Source organism: Macaca nemestrina, chromosome 18 (genome assembly GCF_043159975.1).
Source record: "Macaca nemestrina isolate mMacNem1 chromosome 18, mMacNem.hap1, whole genome shotgun sequence".
Lineage (NCBI taxonomy): Eukaryota > Metazoa > Chordata > Mammalia > Primates > Cercopithecidae > Macaca > Macaca nemestrina.
Window position 1 is genome coordinate 28,819,915 of NC_092142.1, and position 25,150 is coordinate 28,845,064.

Sequence of the window (25,150 nt, forward strand, 5' to 3'; positions counted from 1 at the left end):
TGGTTGGTTCCATTCACATAGGAGAACGCCATGTGCTGGGCTGCCCCTGCCCTCGAAAGACAGCCAGGCTTGAACCTCCTGACTCAGTTCCTGCTTTCCTTCTGCCCTGGAGCCACCACTAACACCCTCTGCCCATCCCCCATCCCTGCAGCCTCGATTAGAAATAGAAATGTCGGTCATCCTCCGGAGCCTCTTGTCTTCTTCTCTGATCTCACCCCCAACAAAATTCCTCCTTCTCTCCATCAAACTCCCACAGTGCACTGTTCCCCTCGTAGAGCACACAGAGGCCTTCGGCGTGTTGACAAGCCTTCATTCATTTACTCATTTCATGTTCCCGTCAGTTGCTGGGGTGGGAGCAGATAACTGTGTCTGTTTTATCTTCATGTCCCTAGCACGGGACAAAGGGCGGTGTGAGTGCCCAAGAAATGTTGCAGTAAACGAGGCTATCAGGCTCTTTCCCAGGGACTTGCTGTGGCTGGGACCAGGCTCCCTGTTGGGCACTGCACCAGGGTTAGCTGATCTGACCTTCATAATGGCAGCCCTGTGAGGGAAAAGGGACACTTGAAGTTATAGTACAAGTTCATGGCTGAACTCAAACTCTAGTCTTCTTTTGGGACCAGCTCGGGGCCACTGGTGCCTTCTGGTATCTGCAGAGATTGTGCAGCCAAAAGTACCAGAGTGTAAGCTCTGAAGGCAAATTGCCTGCGACAGAATCTGTTTTTTGTTTTTTTTTTAAGTCGGAGCCCCACTCTGTGACCCAGGCTGGAGTGCAGTGGCACGATCTTGGTTCACTGCAACCTCTGTCTCCCGGGTTCAAGCGATTCCCCTGCCTTGGCCTCCTGAATAACTGGGATTACAGGCACCCACCACCGCACCCGGCTAATTTTTTTTTTTTTTTGTATTTTTAGTAGAGACAGAGTATCACCATGTTGGCCAGGCTGGTCTCCCAACTCCTGACCTCAAGTAATGTGCCCGCCTCGGCCTCCCAAAGTGCTGGGATTACAGGCATGAGCTACCGGTTATGGTTACAGCTGATGAAGCTGTAAACCATTAGGCCAGTCACTTAACTTCCTGTGCCTTGGTTTCTTCATCTGAAAAACCAGATAATCAACACTCTTGCATAGTGTTTTCTTGAGCTAATACACAGGAAGAACTGAGCACAGTACCTGGGAAATAGAAACTACTGAGAAAGAGCCCTCATTGTAGCCAGTATTTACTTAGTTGCAAATAGTTGCTGAAAGCACAGCCTGTTAGGCCTCAGAATGTAGATCTGTGCCCTTGAAGAGCATATAGTTAAGCTGCAACATAGAAGCAGATAGTTACAGAAGTTGCAGGGGATGACACCCGCCTCATGTACTAATCAAGGAAATGTTTGCTGAGGCCCCTTCAAGGCCAACTCTGTGCCTGGCATGTGGGAGCCAGACTGAAAGGGACCTAATTTCTGCTTCAACGGGAGACGTGTGGCCTGAAGCAGACAAAGCGAGAGGCAATGGCTCCCAGTGTAGGCCCTGGAGTCTGCGTCCTTGTGTTTCACTGGCTGTGTGGCCATGTGTGGAGAGCGATACCTCTCCAGGCCTTGGTTTTCTCATCTGCGGTCTGGGTTTGTATGAATACTCACCTTGTGAGGTTAAGTGAAGTGATTCCTGCAAAGCCCTCAGCACAGTGCCTGGAGGGACTAAATAATCAGATGGCACCTCTCAATGAAAAGAACAAGAGCTGGGGAGAGCAGGGGACTGTGGGGGCACAGCAGAACCACTCAGGAGGCTCTGCCAGGTCTGGGCACAGAAGCAGCAGCAGTGGGGAAAGATTTGCAATAACTTTTTTTTTTTTTTTTTTTTTTTTGACAGAGGCTTGCTCTGTCGCCCAGGCTGGAGTGCAGTGGTGTGATCTCGGCTCACTGCAGCCCCCGCCTCCCAGGTTCAAGTGATTCTCCTGTCTCAGCCTCCCAGGTAGCTGGGACTACAAGTGCCCACCACCATGCCTGAATATTTTTTTTTTGAGATGGAGTCTTGCTCTGTCACCCAGGCTGGAGTGCCTGGGCGCAATCTCCGCTCACTGCAACCTCTGCCTCCCAGGTTCAAGTAATTCTCCTGTCTCAGCCTCCTGAGTAGCTGGGACTACAGGCATACAGCACCACGCGCGGCTAATTTTTGTACTTTTTTAGAAGAGACAAGGTTGACCTCAGGTGATTCGCCTGCCTCAGCCTCCCAAAGTGCTGAGATTACAGGCATGAGCCACCACGCCCAGCCTAGTTTTTGTATTTTTAGTAGAGCTGGGGTTTTGCCATATTTGTCAGGCTGGTCTCGAACTCCTGACCTCAGGTGATTCACCTGCCTTGGCCTCCCAAAGTGCTTGGATTACAGGTGTGAGCCACCTTGCCAGGCCTTTTGTTTTGTTTTGTTTTGTTTTTCTTTTTTAGAGAGAGGTCTGTCTCTGTTACCCAGTCTGGAGTTTAGTGGTGCAGTCATAGCTCATTGCAGCTTCAACCTCCTGGGCTCAAGCAATCTTCCTGCCTCAGCCTCCTGAGTAGCTGGGATTGCAGGCACATGCCACTGTGCCTGGCCAATTTTTAAAACTTTTTGCAGGAACTGGCGACTTGCTGTTACCTAGGCTGGTCTTGAATTTCTGGCCTCAAGTGATCCTTCCACCTTGGCCTCCTAAAGTGTTGGGATTACAGGCGCGCCACTATGCCTGGCTAATTTTGTATTTTTAGTAGAGATGGGGGTTTCTCCATGTTGGTCAGGCTGGTCTTGAACTCTTGACCTCAGGTGATCCACCCACCTCGGCCTCCCAAGTGCTGGGATTATAAGCATGAGCCACCACGCTCGGCGTAAGAACTTTTTAAGAAGTAGAATGGCTTGGGCCGGGCATGATGGCTCATGCTTGTAATCGCAGCACTTCAGGAGGCCGAGACAGGTGGATCACTTGAGGTCAGGAGTTCGACACCAGCCTGGCCAACATGGTGAGACCCCGTCTCTACTAGAAATACAAAACATTTAGCCAGGCATAGTGGCACACAGCTGTAGTTTAGCTACTCAGGAGACTGGGACAGGAGAATCACTTGAACTTGGGCGGCAGAGGTTGCAGTGAGTCGAGATCATGCCACTGCACTCCATCCAGCCTGGTCAGAGAGAGTGAAACTCTGTCTCAAAAAAAAAAGAAGCCGGGCGTGGTGGCTCATGACTGTAATTCCCAGCACTTTCGGAGGCCGAGGCAGGCAAATCACCTGAGGTCAGGAGTTCGAGACCAGCCTGGCCAACATGGTGAAGCTCTCTTTCTACTAAAAATATAAAAATTAGCTGGGCATGGTGGTGGGTGCCTGTAATCCCAGCTACTTGGGAGGCTGAGACAGGAGAATCGCTTGAACTCGGGAGGCGGAGGTTGCAGTAAGCCGAGATCGAGCCACTGCACTCCAGCCTGGCCAACAGAGCAAGATTCCATCTCAAAAAAAAAAAAAAAGTGGAATGGCTTGGACTTGGTGACTAAGTGGCAGTGGGGACAGCAGGGTAACCCTCAGGTGAGTTTCTGACCCAGGAGCCTGTATGGGCAACAGCATCATTCCCCAGGCTCAGAAGGAGCATGTTCGGGGAAGGTAAAGAGCTCAGATGACTGACGTGTGTGGTGTGCTCAGGAAGTGTGGGTCTGATGCTCAAGAGAAAGATACAAGTTTGGGAGTTCTCAGCCTGTAGGTAGCAAGCCAAGCAGCTTTGATGAAGAGGGCAAAAGATCATACATCAGTACTTGTGAGTTAGAGTAAGAGCCTAGCCAGAGAATTGGAGGAGCCCACGGCCAGAGGTGTGCCCCTGAGTAGAGAGTGAAGCAGGAGGGAATGTGGTGAGCAGAGGTGGATGCTGGCGACAGGCCGTGGGAGATCAAGGACCAGGAAGTGGTGGTTGTATTTTGCTACCAGGAGGCCTTGGGTCCTTAGCTGTGCTCTGGGGGTGGAGGGGGGTCCAAAGCCAGAATGAATGGAGTCGAGGGCATCAGCTCCCAGGAAGGGACTTGATTTGTTTGTTCCTGCTGTGTCCCTGGTGTCTAACGGCACCTGGCGGACAGTGGGCAGTGAGATCATCTTCGCTGAATGAGTGGAGGAGAGGAAACCAGGATGCAGGGTGGAGAGATGTACAGAGGGTGGCGCTGGAGAGGCATGTGTAGGGGAGAGCAGGAGGCTGAGGCTTTCCTGTCTGGTGGCTTCCATCTTCTCTTGGAACTGGAAAGTGAAGTGATCCCTTAAGAGTGAAGAGTGGAGAGAGGGTGGCAGGGGAGGCGTGCAGGGTTTGTTGAGTTGCAAGGAAGAGGGTTGGGGCTTTTGAGGACATGGATAGAGAGAGGACAGCGAGGAAGGGACTAGAACCCAAGGTGATCATGGTCGGGTAGGGCCTGGAGGTGGACAGATTGGAGAACAGTGGTGGCACTGGGGCTCAGTGACCTCCAAGAGGGCGGAACTGGCAGTGCTTGGAGCCCTAGGGGCTGTGAGCCCTCAGGGGGCAGTAAGGGCTGGTCCAACTCTTTGTTCCCTGGGGCTTCTGCAAGAGGGAGGGTTAAGATTGGAATTGAGGGTTTGCAGGTCAGCCTAGTAGGAAAGGACTCATTGCGGGGTGGCTGGAGTCGGGGAGGAAGTGAATGGGTTAGGGGACTTTGGTGTCAAGCCACATGTCTCTGGGATGATGGCACACCTTGGCTCTTAGAGCTTTCCCTGCCTCTTGTCTCAGTGTCATTCTCCAGCTTAGAACCCACCTGTGGCTCCCTGTCACCCTCACAACAGACGCCCACCATCGCAGTCCTGTTGGACATATGGACATGAACTGGGCCTACTGACTGCACCAACCACTTCCCTGAACTGTGTCCCTTCCTTGTCGCAGCAACCTCTGAAGGAAGCGCTGTTCTTCACCCCACTGTACAGTTCGGGAAATGGAAGCCCACACAGGGCGAGTGACTTGCCTGAGGCCCCCCAAAGCCTGGAGGTGGCAGAGTTGGGATTTAGATCCTCACAGCTCACATCCTCAGCTCTGGGCTCAGTGACCATGACAGTCTGTGGCCTGGCATTCCAGCCCTCCTTGACATGACACCCTGCCCCATCCCTCCTTTGCAGCTCCACCCGTGCCTCTTCCCTCCTCAGAATTCAGGCTTTCCACCCAGGCTGGCTAGGTGGAACCCTCCCTCCGCTACCTACCACATGGTAGTCGTGGTGCCTTGAATATGTTTCTCAACCTCTCTGGGCCTAATTTTTTTTTTTTTTTTTGAAATGGAGTCTCGCTTTGTCGCCCGGGCTGGAGTGCAGTGGCGCGATCTCAGCTCACTGCAAGCTCCGCCTCCCGGGTTCACGCCGTTATCCTGCCTCAGCCTCCCGAGTAGCTGGGACTACAGGTGCCTGCCACCATGCCTGGCTAATTTTTTGTATTTTTTTTTTAGTAGAGATGGGGTTTAACCGTGTTAGCCAGGATGGTCTCGATCTCCTGACCTCATGATCCACCTGCTTCGGCCTCCAAAAGTGCTGGGATTACAAGTGTGAGCCACCGCACCTGGCTTTTTTTTTTTTTTTTTTTTTTTCGAGGCGGAGTCTGACACCCAGGCTGGAGTGGGATGCTGTGGTCTCAGCTCACTGCAACCTCCGCCTCCCTGGTTCAAGTGATTCTCCTGCCTCAGCCTGCCAAGTAGCTGGGACTACAGGCGCGTGCCACCACACCCAGCTAATTTTTGTATTTTTAGTAGAGTCCGGGTTTCACTATGTTGACCAGGCTGGTCTCGAACTCCTTACCTCGTGATCCGCCCACCTTGGCCTCCCAAAGTGCTGGGATTAACAGGCGTGAGCCATCGCGCCCGCCTGCCTTATTTTCTTTACTGTAGAAAGGAGATGATAATGGTAATGTTGACCTCCTAGGGCTGGCATGAGGTTCAGTGCTTAATGCATGGGACAGTGCCTGGCACACAGTGAACCCTGGATAATGGCTGGTTAGTAGTGCTGAAGTCACTGTGATCAGCATGACTCTGGTTATGATGATGAGCTCCTGTGGCCTGGGGTTTCCAGAGCTCTCCGTTTTGTCTCTCGTGGGCCTGGACGCAGGTTCTTCCCCATCTGGAACACATACCCTCCTCCCCCTCCCCTTGCTGAAGTAACTGCTGCTTTCTTTGGAGTCTCAGGTCAGGCATTGTCCCCCCAGGAGGCTCCCCCACCCAGTCCTTGAGGTGACTCTTTACCATGCCACCTGTCGCCTCAGTTACTGTGGACTGTCCATGTCTCTCTGACTGTATGGCAGGAACCTGTCATCTTTGCCTCTGTGCCCAGTGGAAGCCAGACACTCAGCCCTCAGTGACTCTTGGTTGCCCCTCTGAGGTTTAACCCTAGTGTCCTGGTTGTACAAGAGCAGGGGGACTGATGAGCTCTAGCCAAGGAAGGGTGTGGGAGACTTCCTGGAAGAGGAGGCACTGGAGCCGAGCCACGAAGGCTCTGGGTTGGCATTTCTGGCAGAGGCACAGCATGTGCCACAAGGTGTTGGCATTAGACAGCACTGTGTCTGTAGGTGGGCAAGTAAGTGTGTGGCCTGGCCCTTGTGCAGTATGATACAGAAACACAGTTGGGGGCCTGTGGGTGCCCCCAGGGAAAGGGGCTTCCTTTCAGCTGTGGACTGTGGAAGGGAAGTGGCTTCAAGGAAGTGGTGACAGTTGTGGCGGGGTCACAGTGGGCAGAGAGAGGTTTTGGATGTGGCAGATGTCACCGATTTTCTTGCTCACTGAAAGAGCAAAGGGGCAGGACCTAGGGGCAGAAGCTGGGTCGGGCGTCAGTTGGTTTTTTTCCTTTTCACGTTTTGAATTGGAGAGATTTGTAGGTGTTTATTAGTTGAGAGGAAGGAATCAGGAGAGGGAGAGGCTGGAATGCCAGAAAAGCAGGGTGAGGGTAGGAGGGAACAGGAGAGCGGGTGGCAGAGGGGTGAAGGTGTTTGGACTAAAGCCTTGGTGTCTGTGCTCTCAGCCCTCTCTAAAACGTCACACCAGGGCTGGGCCCGGTGGCTCACGCCTGTAATCCCAGCACTTTGGGAGGCTGAGGCAGGAGAATTGCTTGAGCCCAGGGGTTCAAGACCAGCTTGGGCAATATAGTGAGAACCCCATCTCTATTTAAAAAGAAAAAATTAGCTAAGCATACCTGTGGTCCCAGCTACATGGGAGGCTGAGGCAGGGGGATCACTTTTTTTTTTTTTTTTCTTTTTTGAGACGGAATCTCGCTCTGTTGCCCAGGCTGGAGTACAGTGGCCAGATCTCAGCTCACTGCAAGCTCCGCCTCCTGGGTTCACGCCATTCTCCTGGTTCAGCCTCCCGAGTAGCTGGGACTACAGGTGCCCGCCACCTTGCCCGGCTAGTTTTTTATATTTTTTTAGTGGAGACGGGGTTTCACCATGTTAGCCAGGATGGTCTCGATCTCCTGACCTCGTGATCCGCCCATCTCGGCCTCCCAAAGTGCTGGGATTACAGGCTTGAGCCACCGCCCCTGGCTGGCAGGGGAATCACTTAAGTCCAGGAGTTTGAGGCTGCAGTGAGCTATGATTGCACCACTGCACTCTAGCCTGGGCGACAGAGTGAGACCTTGTCTCAAAAAAATAATAAAACGACACACTGGGCCTCTGGAGTAGGCCTGGCATTTTTCAGTGACACAAAAGTATGGCTTAATCCGTCTGTGAGTTTTGGAAAGGAAGTCTTCTCCATTGGGTGCTTTTTCTAACACTTCTCTGATACTTACCTCCCTGTTTAACAAAAGTAGTCTTCAGGTAGTAGCCTAAAGCAACGGCAACACCTGGCTAGGATTTAATAACTCTGGTCTGGTTTTTTTGTGTTTATTTTATTTTATTTTATTTTATTTTTTATTTTTTTTTGAGACGGAGTCTCGCTGTGTCTCCCAGGCTGGAGTGCAGTGGCGTGATCTCAGCTCACTGCAAGCTCCGCCTCCCGGGTTCACGCCATTCTCCCGCCTCAGCCTCCCAAGTAGCTGAGACTACAGGCGCCTGCCACCACGCCCGGCTAGTTTTTTGTATTTTTAGTAGAGATGGGGTTTCACCATGTTAGCCAGGATAGTCTCGATCTCCTGACCTCGTGATCCACCCGCCTCGGCCTCCCAAAGTGCTGGGATTACAGGCTTGAGCCACCGCGCCCGGCCATATTTTATTTTATTTATTTATTTTATTTATTTAATTTTTGAGACGGAGTCTCGCTCTGTCACCTAGGCTGGAGTGCAGTGGCGCAGTCTCTGTTCACTTGCAAGCTCCGCCTCCCAGGTTCACGCCATTCTCCTGCCTCAGCTTCCCAAGTAGCTGGAACTACAGGCGCCCACCATCATGCCCGGCTAATTTTGTTTTTGTATTTTTAGTAGAGATGGGGTTTCACTGTGTTAGCCAGGATGGTCTCGAGCTCCTGACCTTTTGATCCACCTGTCTCGGCCTCCCAAAGTGCTGGGATTACAGGCGTGAGCCACCAAGCCCAGCCTTTTGTGTTTATTTTATTTTATTTTATTTATTTATTTTTTTTTTGAGACGGAGTCTTGCTCTGTCGCCCAGGCTGGGGTGCAGTGGCCAGATCTCAGCTCACTGCAAGCTCCGCCTCCCAGGTTTACGCCATTCTCCTACCTCAGCCTCCTGAGTAGCTGGGACTACAGGCGCCCGCCAACCCGCCCGGCTATTTTTTTTTGCATTTTTTAGTAGAGACGGGGTTTCACCGTGTTAGCGAGGATGGTCTCGATCTCCTGACCTTGTGATCCGCCCGTCTCGGCCTCCCAAAGTGCTGGGATTACAGGCTTGAGCCACCGCGCCCGGCCTTGTGTTTATCTTTAAGATTAACCTATTTATGGGAAAGAATACTGGTTTTAAGTGCAAAGAGGAGATGATTCAAAGATAAATCATGTTATGCAGATAAGTGAACAGCAAATACTGGAGCTTGGGAATCACCACCCCAGCCCAGGGCTTCTGCAAGGAAAAGCCTTTCGGAGTCATGAGGGCAGGGACGGAAGCAAGAGACAGCTTCCCTTGGGAGGCCAAGGGAAGGATCGCCTGAGCTCAGGAGTTCAAGACCAGCCTGGGCAACCTTGTCGCTAGTAAAAATAAAAAATAGGCCAGGCGCAGTGGCTCTCGCCTGTAATCCTAGCACTTTGGGAGGCCGAGGTGGGCAGATCACCTGAGGTCAGGAGTTCGAGACCAGCCTGCCCAACATGGAGAAACCCCATCTCTACTATAAATACAAAAAATTAGCCTGGCGCAGTGGTGCATGCCTGTAATCCCAGCTACTCTGGAGGCTGAGGCAGGAGAATCGCTTGAAATCGGGAGGCGGTGGTTGCAGTGAGCCAAGATCATACTATTACACTCTAGCCTGGGCAACAAGAGCGAAACTCCATCTCAAAAAAAAAAAAGTGTGGTGGCATGTGCCTGTGGTCCCAGCTGCTCAGGAGGCTGAGGTGGGAGGATGGCTTAAGCCCAGGAGTTTGAGGTTGCAGTGAGCTATGATCGCAGCATTGCACCCCAGCCTGGGAGACTAAGCAAGATGCTGTCTCAAGGGAAAAAAAAAAAAAAAAAGCTTCCTGAGCCTGCTTCTGACATAGTCCATTGAGTCTCAGAGGCATTTCCAGACATGCCTTTGAGAACTACTGAACGAGAAGAGAGTTCTCAAACTGAGTCCAAAGGAACTTCGGTGTACTACAGTGTTATTAGATTATCTTGGGAGAGGTTGGGAAGGGTTCCTGGGGAAGTAAGTTTGAGAAGCCCTTCTCCAGTTTACTGCATGTTTTTGTTTGTTTTTTGTTATTTTTGAGATGGAGTCTCGCACTGTCGCCCAGGCTGGAGTGCAGTGACGCGATCTCGGCTCGCTGCAACCTCCACCTCCTGGGTTCAAGTGATTCTCCTGCCTCAGCCTCCCGAGTAGCTAGGATTACAGGCGCCCGCCACCACGCCCGGCTAATTTTTTGTACTTTTAGTAGAGATGGGGTTTCACTATTTTGGCCAGGCTGTTTTCGAACTCCTGTCCTCGTGATCCACCCACCTTGGCCTCCCAAAGTGCTGGGATTACAGGTGTGAGCCACTGCACCCAGCCCACTGCATGTTAGATAGTCTGTCAAGGCCTGTGGAGTGCTGGGGTTAGGAAACCTGTTTAATGTTGTTCAGGCCTCATTCAGTAGCTTCAATATTTGGGACCTAAAAGGCCTTCCATAATCAGAGAATAAATGAAATGCTGTAGATGAGGTGGGGGAGAGTGGTCAGTGGAAGCTTTTAAGTAATTACTAGCTTGATTCATTCATTACAAATGCACAGCTGGGTGCAGTAGCTCATGCTTGTAATAGTGTTTTGGGAGGCCAAGGCAGGAGGATCACTTGAGGCCAGGAGTTCAAGACGAGCCTGGGCAACATAGTGAGACCCTGTGTTTGCAAAAAAATTGTTTAAAAATTAGCCAGGCGTAGTGACATGTGCCTGTGGTCCCAGCTACTCAGGAGGCTGAAGTGGGAGGATTGCTTGAGCCCAGTAGGTTGAGGCTGCAGTGAGCCACGATAGTGTCCAGCCTGGGTGACAGAGTGAGACCCTGACTCAAAAAAATTTTTTTTCAAAAAGTGGAAAAGGCAAATCTGCCCTTGTGGAATTTACATTCTAGTTGGAGGAACACAGTAATGTAATGGGAAGATATTAGGGCTGTAAGTCCAGCTGCGGGCAGCTGGCTGTCAAGATGGGGCAGGTGTGGATCAGAGGCAGAGATGAGTAAAGAAGGCAAGGACCCAAGAGCTCTGGAACTCAAGTTAGGAATCGAGAAGCCCAAGGGTGGAGACGACTGGATAACACCAGTCCCCTTGGCATGACATCAGGCAGCATGTGTGGCATTTGTGTATGTGTTGGGCAGCATGCTTTCTATGCTGGGAGGCCCACAGCTGGAATGAGCCCGTGTGACCTGACAGCTGCCCTGTGGCCAGGCAGAGTGGGGGGCTATTGCCTTTGATCATAAACGAGGCTTCTGAGGCTCAGGGAGAGGAGCAGACTTGCCCAGGGTCTCATTTCCAGTTAGTGATGGAGTTGGGTTCCAGTCCCAGTGCTCTTGGCTGAGGCCAGGTGCTTCTTGCCACCCTGTTGTCTGTGTGGCCAGAAGAGAGCTGAGGTACACCCTTGGAGCTGGAGCTGGGGAGCCTGGGAACTGTAGGCTGCTGAGAACTGAGGGCTGAGGTCTCTGTCTCCCCCTTGTGGCCACTAGGTGCTATGACAAGCGTCTGTGGCCTCGAATGGACCTGAGCCGGCGGAAGTCACTGACCCCGCCCATGCTCAGTGGTGTGGTTCGCCGCCAGCCCCGTGCCCTGGACCTCAGCTGGACAGGTGTCTCCAAGAAGCAGCTCATGTGGCTTCTGAACCGACTACAAGGTAGGGTGTGTGGTGTGGAGGACAGGGTGGTGACGGGGACAGGCCTGGGATGGAGTCCTCACAGCACCTGCTTCCTGACCACCCCCCCTCCCCGCAGGCCTGCAGGAGCTGGTGCTCTCTGGCTGCTCCTGGCTCTCCGTCTCTGCCCTGGGCTCAGCCCCACTGCCAGCCCTGCGGCTCCTGGACCTTCGCTGGATCGAGGATGTTAAAGACTCCCAGCTCCGGGAGCTGCTGCTGCCTCCACCAGACACCAAACCAGGTGCAGCCTCTGTTTGCTTTTCTGGAGAATGGGCTGGGCAAGGGTAGGGTAGGAGGCCTCTCAGGTCTCTTCTGACTCATGCTGGATGGTAAAGTATTTGAAGAAAGGAAAGAACACATGAGTTTGAATAGGAAGGCCCTGGTTGGGCATTATTCATTCATTCACCCACCTGCTGTGTACTTTGAGCTTTGAAAGGGACAGGGTTTTCCCAGGGAGCATGAGACCCAACAGTTTGGTGGGGCAGGAGGCCCATATTGGCAGAGGGGGATGCTGGAAGTAGAGGCCATCTCTCTTCATCTACTTAAATCTCATCATCCTTTAGGCCTGGGTATAAATGCCACTCTTCCAAGAAGCGCTCCCTGATCCCACCCCACACTGAGCTCAGAGTCCCTCTCAGCTTTGAGAGCAGCCCACCAGCATAATACTGGGCAATTGTGGAGTGCCTTGATGCACATCTGTGCCCTCCTGCCAGGGTCTGCAGCTCCCTGAGGGCAAGCACTGGCTGGTGCCCCAGCACCTTCTCAGTGGCTGCTTTGCAGATAGCTGTTGAATGAATAACTTGAATGAGCAGGCAATCAGGATTGGAGAAGTCTAGTTTGAGGAAAGATTTTCAAAAGGAGATTTGCAGGCCCCTGAAATAAGATAATCCTTTTGTTTGTTTGTTTGTGTTTGTATTTTTTGAGACCATCTGGCTCTGTCACCCAGGCTGGAGTGCAGTGGTGAGATCTCAGCTCACTGCAATTTATGCCTCCTGGGTTCAAATGATCCTCCCTACCTCAGCCTCCTAAGTAGCTGGGCCTACAGGCGTGTGTCACCACGACTGGCTAATTATTTTTTTTTTTGAAAGAGTCTCGCTCTGTCACCCAGGCTGGAGTGCAGTGGTGCAATCTCGGCTCACTGCAACCTCCGCCTCCCGGGTTCACACCATTCTCCTGCCTCCACTACCACGCCTGGATAATTTTTTGTATTTTGTTTAGTAAAGACGGGGTTTCACCATGTTAGCCAGGATGGTCTCGATCTCCTGATCTCGTGATCTGCCCGTCTTGGCCTCCCAAAGTGCTGGGATTACAGGTGTGAGCCACTGCACCTGGCCCCCTAAACCTGGCTAATTTTTTTATAATTCTTATGGAAACAGGGTTTTATCGTGTTGCCCAGGCTGGTCTCGAACTCCTTGTCTCAAGTGATCTGCCTACCTCTGCCTTCCAAAGTGTTGGATTATAGGCGTGAGCCACCACGCCCAGCCAGAAGAATCTTTTCTTTTGGAGTTCTTTCACCCCTCTCTTTCATAGTTCCCTTCCTCCCACCCTACCTCCTCCACAGCAGCCCTGGAAGGGGAGAATAGAGAAGCAACTAGGATTCTTTCCACATTCTAGATGAGGCACTGGAGGCCCAGAGGGATTGATTGCTGCAGGTCACCCAGTCAGGCAAGAGCACTCAGCCATTGTCCACTCTTACTGGAACCGGACTGAGTTGGAGAGCTATGGGTAGGGGGTGAGGTGGGCATTGGGAATGGTGCACCCTGGGAGGTGGGAAGGTGCTGGCTGGTCCATTTCCTCCTGCTGGAATTCAGATCAGTTCAGCCCTTTATCAGGAGCTCACGAAGGTGGGCCTTTTTTTTTTTTTTTTTTTTTTCAGTTTTATTATTATTTTCTTAACTTTTAAGTTCAGGGGTATATGTGCAGGTTTGTTATATGGGTAAACTTAACTTTTAAGTTCAGGGGTATATGTGCAGGTTTGTTACATGGGTAAACTTGTGTCATGGGGGTTTGTTGTACCAATTATTTCGTCACCCAGGTATTAAGTCTATTTACCATTAATTATTTCTCCTGATCCTCTCCCTCCTCCCTCCAAAAGGCTCCAGGGTGTGCTATTCCCATGGATGTGTCCATGTGTTCTCATCATTTAGCTCCCACCTTTAAGTGAGAACATGAAATTTCTGTTCCTGCATTAGTTTGCCAAGGATAATGGCCTCCAACTCCATCCATGTTCCTGTAAAGGACATGATCTCGTTCTTTTTTATGGCTGCATAGTATTCCATGGTGTATATGTACCACATTTTCTTTATTCGTTCTATCATTGATGGGCATTGAGATTGATTCCATGGCTTTTACTATTGTGAACAGTGCCATACACCTTCCAACTCTTGCCCAGCTTAAATGCCATCACCTCAGTGAAATCCTCACTGATGCCCACTCCTTCCTGCCCAAGCCAGAAGTGACTTCTCTTTCTTCTGCTTTCCTCTATGGGCCTTTCCTCCTTGGGCCTTTAGCTATGGCCCAAGGTTGAGGGCATCTGGAAAGGTATCCCCTTTCCAGGCCCTTGGCTCCTCAGAGACAGGAGGAGGGGTTACAATTTAGGACTTGCAAAGTCAAGTGTCCATTGAGTTGACCTGGGAGGTAACAGAAGTGATGCATTGGTGCAGGACGTTAGGAGTGGCACCTAGCCGCCCAGCTCCCCACAGTCATCATCTGGTGGGAAGGAGTGCCTAGTGAGGCCAGATCTTACGATTCTTCAAGGAAAAGCTCAGTATATAAATTTATTTATAAAAATGTCCTTTTTGTAGTGTTAGTCATTAAGGACATTTTTAGCATTCTGTACACTCCATAAAACACGTTTGGAGAGCAGCCTCATGGTTCGTGCCATCTGATCTATTAATAGTTTATCTTAGGGATAGGCTGGTGCCTGGGAGGCAGACAACATTGTGGTAAGAGTTCAGATTCAGCATCACCGGGCCTGGGTTTCCTGGCCGTAAACAGGAATGATGATCAGAGATCTTGTCTCCCAAGGCTGTGGTTCTTAAAGTATGGTCTGGGGACCAGCAGCATCCACAACACTGGAGAACTTGTTAAAAAAAAAAAAAAAGTAAACCCTGGGCCAGGCGTGGTGGCTCACACCTGTAATCCCAGCACTTTGGGAAGCCGAGGTGGGCAGATCACTTGAGGTCAGGAGTTCAAGACCAGCCTGGCCAACATGGTGAAACCCCGTCTCTACTAAAAAAAATAGAAAAATTAGCCAGGCATGGTGGCACATTCTTTTAATCCCAACTACTTGGGAGGCTGAGGCAGGAGATTGCTTGAACCTGGGAGGTGGAAGTTGCAGTGAGCCGAGATTGCACCACTGTACTCCAGCCTGGGCTACAGAGTGAGACTCCATCTCAAAAAAAAAAAAAAAAAGTAAACTCTGGTCAGGCGCAGTGGCTCAGGCCTGTAATCCCAGCACTTTGGGAGGCCAAGGTGGGAGGATCAAGGCTACAGTGAGTTATAGAGAGGTTGAGGCTGCAGTAAGCTGTGATTGTACCACTGCACTCCAGCCTGGGCGACAGAGCAAGACCCTGTCTCAAAAACAAATGAACCTGTAGACCTGCCTAAACTCTGGGGATGGGACAAGCAATCCCTTTTTTTTTTTTTTTTGAGATGGAGTCTTGATCTGTCACCCAGGCTAGAGTTTAGTGGCGCAATCTCGGCTCACTACAACCTCTGCCTCCCGGGTTCAGGTGATTCTCCTGTCTCAGCCTCCTGAGTAGCTGGGATTACAGGCATGCACCACCACGCCCAACTAATTTTTTTGTATTTTTAGTAGAGACGGGGTTTCACCATGTTGGCCAGGCTGGTCTCGAACTCCTGACCTGATGATCCGCCTGCCTCAGCCTCCCAAAGTGCTGGGATTACAGGCGTGAGCCACCGCGCCCAGCTGGGACCAGCAATCCCTTTTAACCAGCCCTTCCAGGTGACTTTGAAGCCTCTCTAGTTTGAGAGCCATTGGCATAAAATAAATGTAGACTATATTCTTTGGATGCCAAGATGAGGGGTGTGAACACTTGGATCCTGCAGATTGGGGAGCAGGGAGCCTGTGAGCTCAGACCTGAAAACCAGGGACAGAGGGACATGGGGCAGGCAGAGTGTCTCAGGCAGGGCCACTTGTGGAATGTGGCCCAGGTGTTCAGGGGTAAGGGAGAGGAGTTAGCAGCTGAGACCTTACAGGAACTGGGATGTTCTACCAAGGAGGCTAGACCTCTTTGAGGCACCCTCAGAGAGTTTTAGAGAAGGGATGCTGTCCCATTTGTATTTGAGATCAGCTTTCTGGATGCCAGAAAGAAGAGCAGAGAAGTGGAGCAGGTGAGGAGGCTGGGCCAGGAGTTCAGGCACCAGTTGTGTTGACCCCGAGTGGTGACCAGGGAGAAAAGAGAGGCTCCTGATGGGGACTTACTGACCATGGAGGGGAGGGAAGTGGGAGAAGGGCCTGGATGGTAGGCCCATCAGGGATGTCATGTGTCTGATGAATGAATGAACGAAAATAAATTGAACACCTACTGTGTCTCAGTTGCTGGGACTACAGCAATGAACAGCAGACAAAAATTCCTGCCTTGGTAGTACTGACAGTCTTGTGGCAGGAGAGAAAGATTAATAAGAAAAATGTATATATGGCCGGGCGCAGTGGCTCATGTGTGTAATCCCAGAACTTTGGGAGGCTGAGGTGGGTGGATCACAAGGTCAGGAGTTCGAGACTAGCCTGGCCAATGTGATGAAACCCTGTCTGTACTAAAAATACAAAAATTAGCCAGGCATGGTGGTGTGCGCCTGTAATCCCAGCTACTCGGGAGGCTGAGGCACGAGAATTGCTTGAACCCGGGAGGCGGAGGTTGCAGTGACCCAAGATCACACCACGGCACACCAGAGCAAGACTCTGTCTCGGGGGGTAAAAAAGAAAAGGAAAACGTATATATGTCAGAAAAATGCATATAATAAGTCAAATGGTGAGAAAAGAGGAAAAATTGATGCGAGGAAGTGGTGGGAGTGTGGGGAATTACATTAGTTTTTGCATTGCTATAAAGAAATACCTGAGGCTGGGTAATTTATAAAGAAAAGAGGTTGAATTGGCTCAGGGTTCTGCTGTACAGGAAGTGTGGTGCCTGCATCTGCTCAACTTCTGGGGAGGCCTCAGGTAGCTTTTACTCTTGATGGAATGTGAAGGAGTCTGCATGTCACATGGCAAGACAGCTAGCAAGAGAGAGGAGAGGAGGTCCCCAGACTCATTTATTTATTTATTTATTTAGAGATGGAGTCTCGCTCTGTTGCCCAGGCTGGGGTGCAGTGGCACAATCTTGGCTCACTGCAACCTCCACCTCCTGGGTTCAAGTGATTCTCCTGCCTCAGCCTCCTGAGTAGCTGGGATTACAGGCACCTGCCACCATGCCTGGCTAATTTTTGTATTTTTAGTAGAGACGGGGTTTCACCATGTTGGCCAGGCTGGCCTTGAAGTCCTGACCTTGTGATCCGCCCGCTTCGGCCTCCCAAAGTGCTGGGATTACAGGCGTGAGCCACCACGCCTGGCAGAATATTGTAGTCTCAAATACAATAATCATGGAAGGCCTCCGATGAGGTGATGTGAGGAGTGGACAGATGAGGTCAGGTCATGAGGGTGTTTTTGAGAAGAGCAAGCCGCAGAGTGCAACAGGTCACTCACTCACGTGGGAAACAGGTGGAGGAGAGATGGTCTGGATACCTGGGCGCAGGGATGGGAGTGGCCAGGAGTGCTGACCTCTCATCTGGCTGCCCAGGGCAAACAGAGAGCCGTGGTCGGCTGCAGGGGGTGGCAGAACTGCGCCTGGCAGGTCTGGAGCTGACAGATGCCTCCCTGCGGCTCCTGCTGCGCCACGCACCCCAGCTGAGCGCCCTGGACCTGAGCCACTGCGCCCACGTCGGGGACCCCAGTGTTCATCTCCTCACGGCCCCCACGTCCCCACTCCGGGAGACCCTGGTGCACCTCAATCTTGCTGGTAAGCACAGGCCCCCATCCGTCCTGCCAGCCTGTGGGTCCCCACGGCCAGTGCCAACCCCTTGCTCACCTGCCTGGTCTCAGCTGCCACTGCCCCATCCCCAGGTTGCCACCGCCTAACGGACCACTGCCTCCCGCTGTTCCGCCGCTGCCCTCGTCTACGCCGCCTAGACCTGCGCTCTTGCCGCCAGCTCTCACCCGAAGCTTGTGCCCGGCTGGCAGCCGCCGGGCCCCCTGGCCCCTTCCGCTGCCCTGAGGAGAAGCTGCTTCTCAAGGACAGCTAGTTGGGCGCCCCCCACCCTCCCCCGGACTCGACAGGAGCCTGGACCTCCGGCTTCATTTCACCCCTGCTGGGAGGCCAGGTTCCCACCTCACCACCCCGGGATTCCTGAGTGTCAGTGACTTGGGATTCCCACCCAGGGACTCAAGCCAGCCATCCCCTTCTTTCCCCCCTGCACTGATATCTCTGGGGGTTTCTCCTTCCCATGTCCTCCCCCTGCTACCTGCTTCATTGTCCATCCCCTGGGGGGAGTGGGTCAGAGGTACTGGAGGGTGCTGAGCCGAAGGGACGGTGGGAGGGGGGTTATGGTTCAAGTGTTGGGGGGGAGAATGGGGAAAGGACACACAGAGGATATGGGAGCCAGGGGCTGGGGGAGGTGGAAGGGGCGGGGGGCGGGGCAGACAGCAGACCACCAAGGGTTCAGGGAACAAAGACCAGTTACTTCGATTGGGGGGTGGGGGGGGCCACAAAAGGAAAACCGGAGGAGCAATTGGGTATCCATGTGTCAGAGGTAGGGGAGCCAGGGGCAAGCCGGGGCTGAGCTGGAGGTGGGGATGAGAGCAGGTGTGGGGACAGCAATACCCCCTTGGGGGTCACCTCTCTGCTTCCCCCCTCCCCAGGCTTCAGTTCCTTCCCCCGACCCTGACTCCTTGAACGTCACTGAAAACGGCAGCTATTGTAAGGAGTGGGGGCCGCGGGCAGCCGCTCTTCAGCTCGCGGCCCAGGGGAGTGGCGAGGGGCGCCCCAACCCCTGCCCGCCTCTCCGCACAATACTTGAACATTCATCTGTACTGAAGTGTTACTTGAACCGGGGGAACCTCGGACCTGGGGGAGCCGGAGTGTGAGGGGGACTGGACCAGCTTGGACTGAGACCTGAGACCGGGCCGGTGGGTGCCCATTTGGGACTGCGCCACCCCCAGGCTCGTTCTTGTTTTACTGTATTGAGCGGCGGCACCCGCCGGACCTGCATTATGGCTGGGGGCGCAAGCCCAAGGATGGGAACTATGGGACTCCTCCAGCCTGGCTCTTCCCACTCTTTCATCGTCACGGAAACTTGTATCCCATTTGCCCAGGGAACTGCCACTCCTGGTTGCCATGGAAATAGCAGCCAACGGACACCTCCCGATGCCAGTGCTAAGGCTGGAAATGGCCCCTCTTAGTTGCCATGGGAACCTAGTAACAGACTCTGCTGGCCCTCCTTCCCGCCCTTTCTTCCAGCGAGGGGTGGGGCTTCGGAGCCCCGGGGAGGAGCCGGGTCAGGTCCCGCCCCTTCACGCAGGCCTCCGGGGGGCCGGGGCTTACCATGTAGGGGAGGGGAGATGTATCCACATACCTCAGGTAACAGGGAGGTGCGCGGGTGGGGGGAGGGCTGGGCGGACCAAAGGCCGGAGGGGAGGGGCCTGGGGATCGCGAGAGGCTTGAGGATGGGGCCGCTTGAGGGAGGGAGGAGGCAGCCCGGCAAGGGGCAAGCGGGGGACCCAGCCGGGCTGGGCCCCTGGGCCCCGGGTCTGTACAATACGGTTTGCTATAAAATTCAAAATCTTCCAGCCGGGGCTGCGGAGTTCGTGTGTGTGTGTGCAGGGTCCCTACCTACAGATGAGTGGCCTCACCTCTCTTGGGTTCATTTTGGGAGGGATTTGAAAGTGTGGACACCTGGGGTATCCAGCTGTACCTTGGAGGTGGCTGTGGCTGGCGTGCACCTCGGTGGGGTCCGGGCGTTTGGATGATGTTCTTGGTGGGTAGGGGTCGCGGGGAATCTCTGTGGGCCCGGGACCACGGGGACTCGGTCCCCGGCTCCACCCCATCATGTGGCCAGCCCGGCTCCGCCTCTGCCCCAGTTCCTGTTTCGGCCTCCGCTGTCCCGCTCCGGCCCCTGGGGCTCCCCGCAGACGCCTCTCTTCCTGCTCCGCTGGGGCCGCCTCTTCCTGGGCGCCCGCCGCCTGCATCCTGCTTGCCCTATCGGGGGATGGGGCCGCCCCTGGGCTTGGGCCGGCCCGGCTGGGGCCCCTGAGGCGCCTCCGCCCCGTAGTGACCGCCTGGTGCCGCCGCCCCCAGGATGAAGGGCGGCGAGGAGGACGCGTGCGAGCAGGCCCCGCTGAACCCGGAGGGCGAGAGCCCTGCAGGCTCGGCCACGTACCGGGAGTTCGTGCACCGCGGCTACCTGGACCTCATGGGGGCCAGTCAGCACTCGCTGCGGGCGCTCAGCTGGCGCCGCCTCTACCTCAGCCGGGCCAAGCTCAAAGCTTCCAGCCGCACGTCCGCCCTGCTCTCGGGCTTCGCCATGGTGAGGGGCCGGGAGGGGGCACAAACGGTGGGGCAGAGCACGTGGGGGGCACAGGTTGGGGGCAAACAGGTCCCAAGGGACACAGGGCAGAGGGGGCTTTCGTCAAGGGGGAAGGAACAAGGTCCCAAGGGACTGAGCAAGTCCCTTCTTACGGATGTGTGTGTACAGGGGCCCCCAGGAGATGGGGCCACGGGAGGACACTAAGGTCCTAAAGGTGTCATAGAGGGAGTGGGATGAACAAATCACCAGTGGGGTTGACTGCAACGATAAGGCAGAGTGGTTCAGACGGAGCCTGTTCCTGGCAGAAGTGGTTCCTAAGTCCCAGTGCCAGCTTCAAAGGCAGGTCAGCTGGGTGGGGGCTGCATCAACAGGCGGGGGTGCTCGAGATGGATCAGCTGGGTGGCAGGGTCACCCAGCTGAAGTTGGGCCCATCCCAGGGGAAAGTGGCCACTCTCCAGGGGGCCCAAGGGGTGCTAGTGTCAACCAGGAAAACTGACAAGAGATCATGCCCCGGAGGGAGACGCTGGGGAGAAGGCCCATGAGGAAACTGATAAGCGATTCTCAAGCTGATAAACCACAGGTGCAGGAGGATGGTGTCGGCTAACGGTCTGTCTCAGCGGTGGCCTCACAGGAAGTGGGACGGAGGGAGGTCCCAGGGTGAGGATCAACAGACACAGTCCTGACTCCTCGCTGCTTGTGGCCAGCTATGTGACTCTGGACAGGCCTCCACCCCCCTTGCAAGCCAGTGGGAAACTGTGAGATCATGGAGGGTGCGCCCTCTGTAGCCCGCCAAGTACCCGCCCCAGGGTAAGCCAAGCATGCCAGAGCAGGCCACTCACCAAGGATGGCTCAGACTAGCCTGCTAGTCCAATTAGACAGGTGTGGAAAGCAAAGGTCTCGCCTCTGGGCAGGAGTGAATGAACTGGGACCCAGGGTTGCTGCTCTGTTAGTCTGGGGTTTCCCCACCATCACCCCAGGAAAAAGAAGAAAGTGAGCTGCAGGAGGTACTTTGGGGAACGCACTCCTGTGGGGATGGATATCAGAGGCAGTTGGGGTGGGGACCATGGAGTTAGGGGATCTGGGCTAGTCCCTGCCCCATCTGTGTCATAACCTCCATATTTGAACAATGACAGGGAAACTCTAACCCTAAGGGTCATCATAAGCCTGTGGTCTTCTACGTGGGTTCCCAGAATCCACAGACCAGCTTACCTTTCCTGATGGGGGGCATCACCTGGGGACAGGGCGTTGGTGCCCCTTCATCTACACAGCCTGCAGAGGGAAGGCAGCAGCCACCTGAGCTGAGCGAGGTCAACCCCGTGGTCCAGCCTGTTCCCAAGGAGACAATCCCTCCACAGCAGAACGTGCAGGTTGCTGGGGTGACAGCTTAATGGCCTGAGCCTTCTCTGCAGGAGTAAGGGGCTGGAGGTTTAGGTTCTGGGGGCAGGAGGCCGCAATCCTAGCAGGGGAGACCGAGGCTGGACCAGGCTCTGGGAGAAACCAGGACTAAGCCTGGCCCAGATCCCTGTCTGTGGAAAACACCTCCTGACACCTGCCATGGCCCAGTTTCCCAAAATACTCAGCCCTGCTTTCCTGCCTCCACCCGCCAGCCTCTACACCTACCTTCTTCTTTCCCCAGGCCCAGAGCAATCGAATGGACCCTACAAGAACCACGGATGGGGAGAGAGTGGGATTCTGAACTCAGGTGGCCTAAGTTAGAATAGCATTATACAAATTGTATCCAGCTGTCACTAAGCACCAGGCACTGCCCTCAGTGCCTTTATGTACATCATCTGTTAGCCTACAAAGTGGGTACTGCTACTCTGGCCATTTTACAGATGAGGAAACTGAGGATCGGAGATGTTAAGACACCTGGCCAAGGTCCCACAGCAAGTAAGTGGCAGGATTTGAGCCTAAGCAGTCTGGTTCCAGACTCCAAATTTATACATTCCTAGAATAGGGTCATCAACTTAAATGTCTGCAAAGGGCCAGGCAAGTAATATGGATGCCAAGTTGGCTGGGTAGGGACTAGCAAGCAAGAGACCCCCTGACATCGAGGGTGATGGCTCACACCTTTCATCCCAGCACTTTGGGAGGCCAAGGCAGGAGGATCACTTGAGCCCAAGAGTTCAAGTCCAGCCAGCCTGGGCAACATAGCAAGACCTGGCATCTACAAAAAAAAAAAAAAAAAAAAGAGAGAGAGAGAGACCCCATTACCTTTCCAAGGGGAGCAGCCATGACTGATTTGAGCTGATAGTTGCCGTGCAGGAACGCGGGCCAAGTGTGGCCAGTTCTTCCAAGTTTTCAAGGGGATCTGGAAATAGGGATATAAGAACTCTCTTGGGTTTTACAAGTTGGCAACATCTTCCATTTTTTAAGAAACACACTGTGTGAGCCAAGCAAAACACGTCTGCAAGCTGGAAGTGGTCCACAGTGTGCTGATTTGTACTCTGTCCTCAGACTTTAGCACTCGCCATAGGCAAGAACAGCAAACACGTACATAGTGCTTACTCTGTGCCTGGCCTGTTCCTTTCCTCTTCCTTTCCTTCTTCCTTTCCTTCCTTTCTTCCTTCTTTTTTTCTTTTTTTTTGAGACAGAGTCCCACTTTGTCACCCAGGCTGGAGTGCAGTGGTGTGATCTCAGCTCACTGCAACCTCTGCTTCCTGGGTTCAAGCAATTCTCCTGCCTCAGCCTCCAAAGTTCCTGAGTAGCTGGGATTACAGGTGCACACCACCACGCCCAGCTAATTTTTGTATTTTTAGTAGAGACAGGGTTTCACCATGTTGGCCAGGCTGGTCTTGAACCCCTGACCTCAGGTGATCCACCCGACTGGGCCTCCCAAAGTGTTGGGATGAAAGGCGTGAGCCACCACGCCCAGCCCATTTCATGTATATTTCATTTAATGTTTATACCAACCCTACAAGGCAGGGAGGTGCTGTTATCAATCTCCATTTCCAGATAGGAAATTGAGGCACACAGAGAACTGACATGCTCAAGATTACACAGCTCGAGCACAGAATGAGCCCAGGCAGCCCAGCTCCAGAATCTGCTGTTTGATCCCTATGCAGTAAACCTGTCAGAAGCGCCGGGCGCGGTGGCTCACGCCTGTAATCCCAGCACTTTGGGAGGCCGAGGCGGGCGGATCACAAGGTCAGGAGATCGAGACCACGGTGAAACCCCGTCTCTACTAAAAATACAAAAAATTAGCCGGGCGCGGTTGTGGGCGCCTGTAGTCCTAGCTACTCGGGAGGCTGAGGCAGGAGAATGGCGTGAACCCGGGAGGCGGAGCTTGCAGTGAGCCGAGATTGCGCCACTGCACTCCAGCCTGGGCGACAGAGCGAGACTCCGTCTCAAAAAAAAAAAAAAAAAAAAAAAAAAAAAAAAAAAAAAAACCTGTCAGAAGCAAGTCATCCAGCCCTCTTTTTTTTTTTTTTTTTTTTTTTTTTTTTTGAGACAGAGTCTTGCTCTGTTGCCCAGGCTGGAGTGCAGTGGCATGATCTCGGCTCACTCGAACTTCTGCCTCCTGGGTTCAAGCAGTTCTCCTGCTTCAGCCTCCCAAGTAGCTGGGATTACAGGCATGTACCACGATGCCCAGCTAATTTTTGTACTTTTAGTAGAGACGGGGTTTTGCCATGTTGGCCAGGCTGGTCTCAAACTCCTGACCTCAGGTGATCCACACACTTTGGCCTCCCAAAGTGCTGGGATTCTAGGCATGAGCCACTGCGCCCGGCCATCCAGCCCTCTTGATAGGCAGGTGGAGAAACCAGAACAGAACAGCCTTTGCAAAGCTGTCCATTCGTTTACTCAATGGAGACTGAACGTCTCTGCTTTCTGCCGGGCACAGTTCCAGGTCCTAGGGATATGTATCAGTGATGTATCCCAATAGGCGGAAAAAATCTCTACAGTTGAGGAGGTTATGGGGAGTCAGTCCATCTCCTCTTGTCCCTGCAGGTGGCCATGGTGGAGGTGCAGCTGGAGAGCGACCACGAGTACCCGCCAGGCCTGCTGGTGGCCTTCAGTGCCTGCACCACCGTGCTGGTGGCTGTGCACCTCTTTGCACTCATGGTCTCCACGTGTCTGCTGCCCCACATTGAAGCTGTGAGCAACATCCACAACCTCAACTCTGTCCACCAGTCACCACACCAGAGACTGCACCGCTATGTGGAGCTGGCCTGGGGCTTCTCCACTGCCCTGGGCACCTTTCTCTTCCTTGCTGAAGTTGTCCTGGTTGGTTGGGTCAAGTTTGTGCCCATTGGGGCTCCCTTGGACACACAGACCCCCATGGTGCCCACATCCCGGGTGCCCGGGACTCTGGCACCAGTGGCTACCTCCCCTAGTCCAGCTTCCAATCTCCCACCATCCTCTGCATCCACAGCACCATCCCAGGCTGAGCCAGCCTGCCCACCCCGGCAAACCTGTGGTGCTGGGGGGTCCCATGGGCCAGGCTGGCAAGCAGCAATGGCCTCCACAGCCATCATGGTACCCGTGGGGCTCGTGTTTGTGGCCTTTGCCCTGCATTTCTACCGCTCCTTGGTGGCACACAAGACTGACCGCTATAAGCAGGAACTAGAGGAACTGAATCGCCTGCAGGGGGAGCTGCAGGCTGTGTGAGGCTGGTGTTAGCCACTGCTGCAAGCACTGCCTCCCTCCCGAGTCTGCAAGAGGCCTCAGGGGCCTATAGACCTCATTCCCCCCATCCCCTGGCTGGAGCCACTTGCAGTGGCCACTCTCAGGCAGAGGTCAGATTCCTGCCTGCAGGGTCCTCTGAGCTGGGCCTTGGGGCAGCTCCCACATTCCCAGGGATTTTCCCCATCAGTCTGTCCCTTGGGTTTTGCAAGCTACTCTGCACCTGGGCTGGCCTCAGTTGAAGGATCATGCCGTAGATATAGGGGAGGCAGGGAGAGCTTGTGGGACCTTTGGTGCTGACCTTAGCCACCATTTCCATTCCTATACAGGATGGGAAGATCACAAGGCAGCCAACCCTTGGTTTAATTTTTTTTTTTTTTTTTTGAGACAGAGTCTCTCTCTGTTGCCCAGGCTGGAGTGTGGTGATATAGTCACAGCTCACTGTAGCCTCGACCTTCCAGGCTCAAAAGATTCTCCCACCACAGCCTCCCAGGTAGTAAGTAGCTGGTACTACAGGTGTGCACTGCCACAGCCGACTAATTTTTTTGTATTTTTTGTAG

At 53.5% G+C, this 25,150-nt stretch overlaps 2 protein-coding genes across 6 annotated transcripts in view; both read left to right on the forward strand.

Moving 5' to 3' along the window:
• Positions 1-23,213, forward strand: part of LOC105482943 (F-box and leucine rich repeat protein 19) — a 31,778-nt gene extending 8,565 nt beyond the window's left edge. For 2 of the 5 annotated variants that reach the window (XR_011616383.1, XR_011616380.1), the window contains exons 8-12: positions 11,206-11,369; positions 11,467-11,628; positions 17,186-17,404; positions 17,509-19,021; positions 21,604-23,212. Coding sequence is in view for 1 of the 5 variants with exons in the window: in XM_071084426.1 (XP_070940527.1) it covers positions 11,206-11,369; positions 11,467-11,628; positions 17,186-17,404; positions 17,509-17,687 (724 nt within the window). In the remaining 4 variants the exon portion in view is untranslated. Of the gene's footprint in view, positions 1-11,205; positions 11,370-11,466; positions 11,629-17,185; positions 17,405-17,508; positions 19,022-21,603 lie in introns of those variants that run through there. The other 3 variants (XR_011616382.1, XR_011616381.1, XM_071084426.1) reach the window with 3 other exon arrangements.
• Positions 19,003-24,707, forward strand: LOC105482942 (ORAI calcium release-activated calcium modulator 3). Its single transcript, XM_011743431.3, has 3 exons — positions 19,003-19,021; positions 19,739-19,967; positions 23,916-24,707. Exons 2-3 carry the CDS (start codon positions 19,740-19,742, stop codon positions 24,573-24,575), a joined length of 888 nt encoding a protein of 295 aa, XP_011741733.2. The 5' UTR covers positions 19,003-19,021; position 19,739; the 3' UTR covers positions 24,576-24,707.
• The last annotated feature ends 443 nt before the right edge of the window (positions 24,708-25,150 follow it).